General features: G+C 44.2%; 2 protein-coding genes across 5 annotated transcripts in view; one reads left to right on the forward strand and one right to left on the reverse strand.

Moving 5' to 3' along the window:
• LOC132832946 (butyrophilin subfamily 3 member A2-like) overlaps window positions 1-12,632 on the forward strand; it is a 408,440-nt gene that overhangs the window by 328,211 nt on the left and 67,597 nt on the right. The window lies entirely within an intron of this gene.
• Window positions 1-12,632, reverse strand: part of LOC132832698 (uncharacterized) — a 45,491-nt gene that overhangs the window by 28,913 nt on the left and 3,946 nt on the right. For all 4 annotated transcript variants that reach the window (XR_009646967.1, XM_060850792.1, XM_060850794.1 and 1 more), the window contains exon 2: window positions 10,784-10,869. Coding sequence is in view for 2 of the 4 variants with exons in the window: in XM_060850792.1 (XP_060706775.1) it covers window positions 10,784-10,841 (58 nt within the window). In the remaining 2 variants the exon portion in view is untranslated. The remainder of the gene's footprint in view (window positions 1-10,783; window positions 10,870-12,632) is intronic.

The following is a 12,632-nucleotide window of genomic DNA, read 5'->3' on the forward strand; positions in this document are numbered from 1 at the left end:
TTCAAGAAATGTAATAACATACTTCCGAGCTCTTCATTCAAATAGTGGATGAGGTTATTTTATGAAAAGGGAAATATGGTAAGCAATGCTTAATATTTCCTTTGAAAATGGAAACCTCCGGCAATACGGTCCTGGACCAAAGTCATTGCATAGAAGTTGGCACAGCGATCTCCATATAAGTGACCCCTGCATATCATGCTTATATTCTGGGGAGGCAGGGTAGCAAGTCAGGCTGCTAACCCTGAATGGAGATCAAATGAGGCCATAGAGGCAGGTAGGTGTTGAGGTGGGATGCTTAGAAGATCCACATCAGTTTGCTTGGGCTTATCCCAATGGTATTATAGGTCCCCTTATAGGTCCCCTATCCCTCATCTTTCCTACCACCTACACCCCTCCTCTGTCCCATGCAACTTCAATGCTCCTTTCATACACCCATGTGACCTCCACCCCTCCTAAACCAACTCACACAGTACACACAGTTTATAGAAACAAACAGACAATTTATTCAAAGTTGTTTCTTCATGTGGCCTCATTATGGACATTAGCAGAGCTCCAAGAATCATGAGTGGATTAAGTGAGCTACGTAGGTTGAAGTAGTGTTAGCTTTGATTGATTGACATCTCTAAGAGATTAAAATAAATTAATCTGTCTTGTTTTATCTCAATGTCTATGTATATTTGGATGGGATTAAAAGGTGTGAAATGGGGTAAAAGTAAAAGTATATACCAATGAAAAGGAAAGACTGTAGAAAAGGGGTAATTTGCCATGGGTGTCTATGGAAATAAGGGAGACTATCAAATTGAAAATCAAGACATACAAAGTGGCCAAGAACAGCATGAAACTAGAAGGTTGGGAAAACTTTAAAGGTCAACAGAAAGCCACAAAAAGAGCTATAAAGAAAAGTAAGATAGAACATGAGAAAATACTAGCACGGAATATGAAGACAGATAGCAAAAGTTTCTATTAGTATATAAAATGAAAAAGAGTGGCTAAAGTAAATGTTGGTCCTTTAGAGGATGAGAAGGGGCATTTCGTTATGGGATATGATGGATAAGCAAGGTATTGAACAGGTATTTTGTGTCAGTCTTCACAATGGACGACACAATTAACATGCCAGACATTGACAAAGAGACAAAGGTAAGTGAGGACGTGGAAACAATCATTATCACAGAAGAGGTACCATTGGACAAGCGAATGGAGCTGACGATAGACAAGTCTCCTGGCCTTGATGGAATGTATCCCAGAGTACTAAAAGAGATTGTGGAAGAAATAGCAAGTGGAATTGTGGTAATTTTCCAAACTTTGCTGGACTCTAGGGAAGTTCCAGCAGACTAGAAAACAGCAAATGTGATGCCACTGTTTAAAAAGGGAGGTAGACAAAAGATGGAGAATTATAGACTGGTTGCTTAACCTCTGTAGTGGGGAAGAACCTTGTGTCCATAAACAAGGAAGAAACAGCAAGTCATCAAGACAGAAATTTTCTCATCGGGCAGATGCACCATGGGTTCATAAAGGATAGGTCATGTGTAACAAATCTTTTGGAATCCTATGAAGACATTACAAACAAGGTAGACAACAGAGACCCAGTAGATATGGTGTACCTAGATTTCCAAAGGCCTTCAACAAGATGCCGCACAAGAGGCTGCTACATAAAATAAAGATGCATGGCATTTCAGGCAATGTATTAGCATGGTTAAAGGTTTGGTTAACTCACAGGAAGCAAAGAGTGGGGATAAATGAGTGCTATTCTGGTTGGCAATCAATAGTGGTGTACCTCAGGGATCAGTGTTGGGACTGCAATTATTTACTATTTATATGGATGATTTGGAGTTGGGGGAGTTTGTCAAAATTTGCAGATGACACTAAGATGAGTGGCAGAGCAAAGTGTGCAGGGGACTGTAAAACTTTGCAGAGGAACATAGATACTTTAAGTGAGTGGGCAAAGGTCTGTAGTTGGAGTACAATGTTAATAAATGTGAAGTTATCCATTTAAGTAGGAGTAACAGTAAAAAGGATCATTACTTGAATGGTAAAAAGTTGCAGCATGCTGCTGTGCAGAGGGACCTGAGTGTCCTTGTCCATGAATCACAGAAGGTTGGTCTGCAGGTACTACAAGTAATTAGGAAGGCAGATGGAATTTTGTCCTTCATTGCTAAAGACATTGAGTTTAAAAACAGGGAGGATATGTTGAATCTATACAAGGTGCTGATGAGGCCACACCTGGAGTTCTGTGTGCAGTTTTGGTCTCCTTACTTGAAAAAGGATGGACTGGCACTAGAGGGGGTGCAGAGGAGGTTCACGAGGTTCATTCCAGAGTTGAGGGGGTTTGCTGATGAGGAGAGACTGAGTAGACTGGCATTATGTTCATTGGAATTTAAAATAATGAAGGGGGATCTTATAGAAACGTATAAGGTTATGAAGGGAATGGATAAGATAGATGCATGGAGAATGTTTCCACTGGCAGGTGGCGAGAGGGCGGGTAAGTGGAGCTGAGGTCATGAAAAGATCAGCCATGATCTTATTGAATGGCAGAGCAGGCTCGATGGGCAGGACGGCCTACTCCTGATCCTAGTTCTTACGTTCGTATGTTCTAAAGCTTCTGTTAGTAAAGCTAAGATGGCAGAGTTTGGTCAATGCTTTTTTGAAATATTGTAGGCACAGCAGATTTTTCAAAGTAGACTTTTGAATTTCACGAGCATTTGAAGGACTGGTCACACTCCAGAGCTTGTGCAGGGTGAGAGGCAGAGACCAATTATGAGATGCCTATCTACACAATAGAACCTGCTAAATCTGGAGGCTCGGGTGTGAACCTGCCACCTGCACTTTTATTCCACACTCATAAAAATTGCCAGAACCAGGAAGGGGAGCCAGGAATCTGGAATCAGGGCCTAACCACAATTTTAAGGCATCCAGACTTGGCTTGACTCCACCAATCTCCAGACGGTTGTCTTAATTATATGCTCAGATCCTGGATCCTGAACTGCTGGCACTCAATAAAATAAAGTTACCTTACAATGTTTAAAGTATTCCACAGCAAATCAATGGACTCCAAAACTAGGTGGCACAATGGCTTCGTGGTGAGCACTGCTGCCTCATTATGCCAGGGGCCCCGGGTTTGATTCCCACCTTGAGCGACTGCCTGTGTGGAGTTTGCACATTTTCCCTGTGTCTATGTGGGTTTCCTCTGTGTGTTCCAGTTTATTCCCACGGTCCAAAGATGTGCAGGTTAGGTGAATTGGCCATGCTTAATTGCCCACAGTGTCAAGGATGTGTAGGCTCAATGGATTAGCCATGGGAAATGCAGGGCTATAGGGTGGCGGGGGAAGGTGGGTGTGTCTGGATGGGATGCTCTTTGAAGGGTTTGCTTCCACGCTGTAGGATTCTATGATTCTGTCCTTACCAAAAACTTTCAATGAGATTTTCATGAGTCTAACATAGCAGCCCAATCCATTACCATAGTCTGAAAAACTATTGACTCAGGTACATATCAACAGCACCTATACTGATTCCAAAGGTGTGCTGTGACTCACTAGATCAAAGTCACACCTTCCCATTCAGCAGCCAGTTATGTTATTAACTAATTAAGCAGATAAGCTGTGAATATTAACCGGAACCTGTTGAAATGTTTACTCGACTATTATCTGAAATTCTGCAAATGATGTCAATGAAATTTTTGAATAGTGTCATTATTCTTTGATAGCACAATACTAAAAGGACTTTATTCAACCAGTTTCAAGGTTTGATATTACTCTTCCTGTAAACAAGGATTTTTTTGATGCAATTCATGTGGAAGCAGAAAACATCTTAGCTCCTGCAACCTAGTCACGATATTGACATATAGGCCTAGATATTAAAACCTTGCCCACCTGTTAAACCCCAGGACTGTTGTGATGTAGGAAACACAGCAACTAATTTATATGCAGTAGCTTCTACAAATTATCTAATAATTTACCAGACAGCTATCTTTTGAGGGATTGAGGGATAAACACTGGCCAAGAGACCAAGAACTTCCCTGATCTTGTTTGAAGTGGTGCCAAGGAATCTGTTACATCCACCTCCAAGGAGGGAAAGGATTTCTACTTGATATCTCAACCAAAACATCACAGCTCCTCAGAAATAGGAGCAGGAGTAGGTAATTCAGCCCCTCAAGCCTGCTCCACTATTTAATACAATCATGGCTGATTTCACCTTGGCCTCAACTCCACTTTCCTGCCCACTCTCCATAACCCTTCAACGCATTGCTAATTTAAAAAATCCATCTATCTCCTCCTTAAATTTACACAATGTTCCAGCATCCACCAAATTTTGGGGTCGTAATTTCACAGATTCATGTCCCTTTGAGAGAAGGAATTTCACCTCATCTCTTGTTTTAAATCTACTTCCCCTTATCCTAAAACTATGACCTCTCACTCTAGATTGTCCCATATGAAGAAACAGCCTTTACACGTTGACATTGTTCAATCCCCTTTAACATTTTATATACCTCAATTAGATCTCTCATTCTTCTAAACTCCAGAGAGTAAAAGCCTAAAATGTTTAATCTCTCTTTATAAAACAAACTCCCTCATCTCTGGATTGACTGTAGTGAGCCCCCTCAATACTGCATTGCAGACTTAGCCTGGATTTCTGTGCTCAGGGCCTGCCTAAGCCTCCAGCCTGCCAATGGATGCCCCTAGTAAAAAGTGAGGTCTGCAGATGCTGGAGATCAGAGCTGAAAATGTGTTGCTGGTTAAAGCACAGCAGGTCAGGCAGCATCAGGAAGAGCGCCTCATCTTCCGCCTGGGAACCCTCCGACCACAAGGAAGATGAGGCGCTCTTCCTGATGCTGCCTGACCTGCTGTGCTTTAACCAGCAACACATTTTCAGCAATGGATGCCCCTACTCAAGTTTGATAATGACCCTCCAATTCCCCTCCCCCTCCCAGTAGTTTAGAACTGAAAAATGCATTTAATCCAATTTACCAAGGCTCGTATTCAGCCTGGTAAGCTAATTTAGCAATCCCAAAATAAACATGTCAAACACTAGGATCAGGGATTTGAAACCAGCAGGCCAGTTTGTTTTTACTTTATTCATTTGGTGGGATGTGAGCATTGCTGGCTGGCCAGCATTTATTGCCTGTCCGTCGTTGCCCTTGAGAAGGTGGTGATGAATTGTCAACATGAGCTGCTGCAGTCCACCTGCTGGTACTGGTACCTTTGGGGGCATCCCATCTGCCTCCACTTCTGGTCAATTATTTTGCCTCCAGAGTGTTTGATGTTCATGTTGATTGGTGGATTCACGCTCAGAGCCTGATTTCCTGATTTCTTTTGCTGGCTCGGCAGTTCCTTTTTTTGTGTCCCCCTTGTGGGCCCTCCCTCCTCCTTTGAAACTCTCTATTTAAAGCCTACGTCTTTGACACAGCTCATGTTTACCCCTCTGCTTGTCTCCTTCAGACCTTTTCCATTTTTGTTAATATCTGATTACATGTCTGAGAAGCACCTTGAGACATTTTCTTGAATTATCAGAAATCCAGTTGTAGAAGTGCAGGAGTTAACAAAGCAATCAGACATGTAGAAGACTTTTCTCTGCAGACGTGTTCCAAATTATGGCGATTACTATATCTCTCAGACCGTTATGACTGTGAAATGTGTGTCATGTATTCTAGTGAAAGCAGAATATCTTAATTGTACTTTTTAATAAACCCCACAAGCCTGATCTACTGTACACGTCCTAAATTTTGCCCATTAGCTCAACAGACCAGGAGTTTATGACAGTAATTAATATTCTTTCCCATGTGTACCTCATCAGTTTACCCTGCTGTCTGATATTGCAGATTACGGCACACATGAGCTCACCTTTCGATTCTCAGAAAGTCTATTCATGCTGGTGGAACTGATCTTTTGCACTTGGCATGAAAAACAAGCATCTGGAACGCACCTGAAAATTTACTGGATAGGAAGGAAATAGCTACTGACCACTGGTGACACTGGAAAAAGAGCTGAGGGGAGGTATGATTCTGGACTAGGAGGATGCAATCATTTTTTAAAAATTTGACCTTTCCGGACTTAACTCCAGAACAGGTAGCGGTCTTGAATGCTCCCCTAACAATTCAAGAAATACTTGACGCAATCAGGCAACTTCAGAGCAGTCAGGCACCTGGCCCAGATGGCTTTCAAGCTGAATTCTATAAAGAGTTTACAGGAATATTGGCTGGCCTACTCTGGACATGTATAACTACTCATACAGTCAGGGCTGTCTCCCGATTTCGCTGAAAGAGGCAAAAATCTCTCTCATCCTTAAAAAAGGAAAGGACCCAGAAGATTGTGCATCATACAGACCAACATCCTTGCTAAATATAGATTTTAAAATCCTCTCTAAAATGTTAGCATTGAAGCTAGAAAGGGTATTGCCACATATCATTAAGGAGGATCAGATGGGGTTTATTAAGGGCCGTAGATCATCCAATAATGTTAGAAGAGTTTTGAATGTGATTCAGGCCTGCTATCAGGGAAAGATACCAGGAGTAGTAGTCTCATGAGACGCGGAAAAGGCATTCAACAGGGTTGAATGGTCATATTTGCTTTACACATTGGAAAGGTGTTTACCAAATGGGTCTCAACATTGTATAGTGATCCCAAAGCAGTTGTGATTACCAATGGATTAGGCTCGGATAGCTTCAGTGTGGGTAGGGGCTGCCATCAAGGATGTCCTTTCTCACCATTGCTGTTTACGCTAATAATTGAGCCACTAGCAGAAGCTATATGGGCTGACCCTAATATAACAACCCCGAGGATTGGTACAGGTAAATATAAAATTACCTTTATGCAGATGATGTTCTCTTATTCCTCAGTAATCCCCTGATGTCCGTACCTCGCTTAATCCAAGTTATTAATACATTTAGTGCATTCTCAGGCTATAAAATTAATTTCTCAAAATTGGAGGCTATGCCAATGGGTGGCCTTGCTTGTATATCCCACTTATTGGACGGATCCCACTTTCCCTTTCGGTGGTCCCTGGAGGGTTTCTTATATTTAGGCATTTTTATTGCCCCAGTATTTGGTCAGTTATGCCAAGGCTAATTTTGTGCATTTACTGGAAAGGATAAGGCAGGACCTCCAGCGGAGGGGAGATCTTCCAATTTCCTGGCTGGGGAGAATAGCACTAATTAAAATGAATGTCCTGCCCCGTCTCCTATACCCTATGAGAATGCTCCCGGTGATGCTGCCGAGGCTGGCACTATGTAAATTATATGGCTGGTTGGGTTCCTTTATCTGGAATCATAGACGGCCCCTCATTAAGCTGAGGAAGCTACAGCTTCCACAGGCAAGGGGAGGATTGGACTTCCCAGATTTTAGGAAATATCAGTTAAGTTCCCTATTAAGTTACATAGCTGATTGGGTCTTGTCTGACCCGTCATCAATCTGGCTGGACATCGAGGCTTCCCAAGTAAAATGCCCACTTATTAACCTTTTATTTTCAGACATTACGGATCACTGTAAAAACCCCATAATACGAAACACAATTAAAGCTTGGAATACAATGTGGCAAAATGAGGGCAACTCACATAAAGCATCTCCCTATGCTCCGATAGTGGGAGCATGGGGATTTCATCTGGGGTTTACAGATGCCACTTTCAAACTCTGGAGATCCAGGGGTATCTCATGTTGAGGGAATCAGTTGAAAGAAGGGGTCCTGATGTCTTTTGAACAGCTGCGTTAGAAATTTGGATGACCTAATGGAGATTTCTTTCGATACTTCTAAATTCGAGATTACATACAGAAGAAGACTACGTTACTAGATAGTCTTTATAAATCAGATAGAGAATGTAGAGTGCTACGGCCAATGGGGGTATCTTCCATCAGTACTATTTATCATTTACTACATGATGAAGTATCGGAAGATATGGACAATCTACTTCGGCGTGTCGGTGTGGACTTGTTGGGCCGAAGGGCCTGTTTCCATGCTGTAAGTAATCTAATTTCAATCATAGCAATAAATGAGGAAAATGAAGAAATAAAAAGTTCAGAACATCAGTCTTTCTGACCCAGTCCATGCCAGCATCCAGCCTCAGGGGAGGCCCCGCTGTTTGTGCCAGATCCACCAACTGAGGAGTCGGCCCACTTTAGGAACCATCTCTTCCCCCAACAGGCCCACTTCACTGATACAGCTGAACCCAGACTCACCCAACAACAAAGTGTCCCTGGCTCTGCCATCTTGAACAGTCTGCTGCCACCAACACTGCCCTCCCCAATCACTGGAGGAGCTTTGCTGCTGCTGCTGTCATAGGCCCCAAACCCCTGGAGAATGACCTTATTGTTGCTGCCATTGGCCCTGAATGGCAGGCGAATGCAGTCAAAGCCGCCGGCCTCCTCTCACTGGGAGAACATCCTCCCTGCTGTACCATCCTATCTCCAGGAGGTCTGCCACTCCACATATAGCCCGCTCTCGCTGCTGTGCTGGTGCTGCCAACCAACCACCACAGAAAAGAAGAAAAAAAAGACCAAAATGAAAGGAAAATGAAGTGAAAGAAAAGAGCAGAAGTAAAAGTAACTCAAAGGGGGAAAGCAGATGGGAGTAGGACAAGAGCTGAACACAGCCCTGTAACTCTGCCGCCATCTTACACCGGAACTGACACCTACTTCGATATTAATTCAACTGAGGTGATGTCTGAAAGTTCCAGGAGACGCAAATACAAATTCAATGTTAGCTCAATGCAACACCTTAGCGAAGCCCCGTTCTCCTGTCCTAGTGACCAGGACTTGGGGCCTTTCCTGTCCTCTCTCTCTCTCTCTCTCTCTCACGCAATGCCTCTATTGTACACAGATAAAAGGTGCGTCTTTAACTCTGAATTATTTTTCTGAACAAACAATGAATATTGTGCTAAGCTTTATTTTTATTAAACATGCTCATTGGTCCACTGACTGAGAAAAAAAAGGTGAAACACTGCCCCTGACAAGAAAGTTTCGAAAACCCTGATGTATCCCATCTCTCAAACACCATCGCCTCCTCTCTGTCAAATTCCACATAAATCTACCCATGTTTCCTTTGCAAATTTCTGAATGTTTATCTGCAAGAATCTCCGGAACACCCACACCAATCAACCCCACTGCCCTGTGGCACAACATTTCAACGCTCCTTCCCACTCTGCTGAGGACATGGAGGTCCTGGGCCTCCTTCACCGCCGCTCCCTCACCACCAGACGCCTGGAGGAAGAACGCCTCATTTTCTGCCTTGGAACACTTCAACCCCAGGGCATCAATGTGGACTTCAACAGTTTCCTCATTTCCCCTTCCCCCACCTCACCCCAGTTCCAAACTCAGCACTGTCCCCATGACTTGTCTACCTGCCTATTTTGTTTTCCACCTATCCACTCCACCCTCCCCCCCGCCCCCAACCTATCACCTTCATCCCCTTCCCCACTCACCTATTGTACTCTATGCTACTTTCTCTCCACCCCCACCCTCCTCTAGCTTATCTCTCCACGCTTCAGGCTCTCTGCCTTTATTCCTGATGAAGGGCTTTTGCTCCTCGGATGCTGCCTGAACTGTTGTGCTCTTCCAGCACCACTCATCCAGAATCTGGTTTCCAGCATCTGCAGTCATTGTTTTTACCCCTCTGCAAAAATCTATCTGCAAAACTGACATCGAGAACAGCTGTCTTTACTCTGTCACAGTTATCCAACTGCTCCTCTGAAAGACATGACGACACCTTGAACAAACTTTGGATGAACAAAGGCTAATTTACTTCAGGCTACTTCAGTTTTGTGGCAACCTTTGTAAATGACCCAGAGTACACTACTTCCTCCTTCCTCACTAAACTGGGTACCAAGTGAATACCCTCTATGACAAGTATGTCCATCGTTGGATAAAGGACCAAAACTGGATACAGTAATCCAGGCGAGGTCACAGCAAGGCTTTATTCAACTGCAGCGAGATATCTTTACTTTTGAACTCAAATCCCCTCGCGATGAAAGCCAACATACCATTTGCTTTCCTAACTGCTTGCTGCATCTGTATGTCGACTTTTAGTGATTTATGAACAAGGATCACATTATTTTCCTGTCGGATTGTTTGTTTCAGTTGCTTTCTCATGAATAACAAAATCATAGTGTGGAAGCAGGCCATTTGGTTCATCATACCCACACCGCCCCTCCGAGGAGCATCCCACCCTGCCCTATCTCCCTTCCCTCTCCCTGTAACCCTGCGGTTCTCATGGTGAGTCCACCCAGCCTGCACATCTTTGGACTGTGGGAGGAAGTGCAGCACCTGGAGGAAACCCATACAGACAAGGGGAGAACGTGCAAACTCCACCCAGGCCAGTCACCTGAGGATAGAATCAAGCTGGTACATTTCTGAAAGTCAAGTATTAGTGTGCATCTTTGATGAAAACTCGACATGAGTGAATCATCTAAAGAGAATATAACTTCAATTTACATAATGTTTATTATATCTATCAAATGAGAAAATAATGTTAATGTTCGTTACTCCTGTACTGGTATCACAACAAACACCCCAGTATTGCAAAAATGAAATTGTCTCTTGATACAAATCTCATCCAATAATTCACAGAAAAATGACCAGAATTATGATGTGAAAATCTCAAATCTCCGTTGTAAAAGAACACCAGAGTCATTTAATAAAAATGACAATGACTCAGAATGGCTGTAAATCAGTGACGAGGACATTGTTCTGTGACTTATTGAAAACCAGGACATTAAAAACAGAATGGACAGCCTGAATCAGTGCAAGTAACAGCACTAAAGGGTGACTGGGAATTTTAATGGTCAGGTTACAATGACCCTTACCGTTCACTGTGTCCTGAATCACAAGCAGTAACAGCACTATGTGGTGAACACCTCTCATCTTCAGATCTCAGCAGAAGAAGAATCGCCTGAGAGGGAGAGAAGCGATTGTCTCTTTATTTGTCACCAATCTCATGTTACATCAACAGTGCATTCAGATCATTGTTAACTGATTCGTCCAACGCCTCCACCAATTCTATGTTGCTAATATTTGTGCATTATTGTTCCTGTCCTTTCTAATTCTTTAAATACTGTGAGTAATATCTCTAGAATCTTCTAGAAACTACCATGATTGGCAAGCACCTGAATAATAATCCTGGATAAAGATGAGCCAAGACATGAGGTTTGATATGAATGCTACGCATTGGGTTGTCACTGTTACCCTCAAGGTTGGGTGCCCACAAAGACCCGAGAAACTGAGGAACAAAGATCAGTCACTGGGCCCTTAGAATCTGCAGTGGCCATGTCAATGGATCAAAGCGTATTATCTAAGATTTTCCTGTCTGATCCCAATCGTCCATAAGTTCTTCACACCCTTTGAAGAGATCTGCTATGGGTTAACAGGAGAGAGAATTCCAAAAAGAAACCTACTCTGCAACAGTTGTTGGAGTAATACCAGGATTGTCACTGGGAACAGTCTGCGCAGGCCAGTGTCACTGTGTAACAGACTGGGAGAAGTGTGCTGCAGGTCAGTGTCACTGTGTAACAGACTGGGAGGAGTGTGCAGCAGGTCAGTGTCACTGTGTAACAGACTGGGAGGAGTGTGCAGCAGGTCAGTGTCATTGTGTAACAGACTGGGAGGAGTCAGCAGCAGGTCAGTGTTATTTTGTCACAGACTGGGAGGAGCGTGCAGCGGGTCAGTGTCACTGTGTAACAGACTGGGAGGCGTGTGCTGCAGGTCAGTGTCACTGTGTAACAGACTGGGAGGAGGGTGCGGCAGGTCAGTCTCACTGTGTAACAGATTGGGAGGAGTGGGCAGCAGGCCAGTATCGCTGTGTTACAGACTGGGGGGAGTGTGCAGCAGGTCAGTGTCACTGTGTAACACACTGGGAGGAGTGTGCAACAAGTCAGTGTCACTGTGTAACGGACTGGGAGGAGTGTGCGGCAGGTCAGTGTCACTGTGTAACAGACTGGGAGGAGTGTGAGGCAGGTCAGCGTCACTGTGTAACAACAGACTGGGAGGAGTGAGCAGCAGGTCAGTGTTACTTTATCACAGACTGGGAGGAGTGAGCAGCAGGTCAGTGTCACTGTGCAACAGGCTTGGAGGAGTGTGCGGCACATCAGTGTGACTGTGTAACAGACTGGGAGGAGAGTGCAGTCGGTCAGTGTCACTATGTGACATACTGGGAGGAGTGTGCAGCAGGTCAGTGTCACTGTAACACACACTGGGAGGGGTATACAGCAGGTCAGTGTTACTTTATAACAGACTGGGAGGAGCGTGCAGCGGGTCAGTGTCACTGTGTAACAGACTGGGAGGCGTGTGCTGCAGGTCAGTGTCACTGTGTAACGCACTGGGAGGAGTGTGGAGCAGGTCAGTGTCACTGTGTAACAGACTGGGAGGAGTGTGCAGCAGGTCAGTGTCACCGTGTAACAGACTGGGACGAGTGTGCAGTTGGTCAGTGTCACTGTGTAACAGACTGGGAGGAGTGTGCGGCAGGTCAGTGTCACTGTGTAACAGACTGGGAGGAGTGTGCAGCAGGTCAGTGTCACTGAGTAACAGACTGGGACGAGTGTGCAGTCGGTTAGTGTTACTATGTAACAGACTGGGAGGAGTGAGCAGCAGGTCAGTGTTACTTTATCACAGACTGGGAGGAGTGAGCAGCAGGTCAGTGTCACTGTGCAACAGGCTTGG

This window comes from Hemiscyllium ocellatum, chromosome 35 (assembly GCF_020745735.1).
Source record: "Hemiscyllium ocellatum isolate sHemOce1 chromosome 35, sHemOce1.pat.X.cur, whole genome shotgun sequence".
NCBI classification, from domain to species: Eukaryota; Metazoa; Chordata; class Chondrichthyes; order Orectolobiformes; family Hemiscylliidae; genus Hemiscyllium; species Hemiscyllium ocellatum.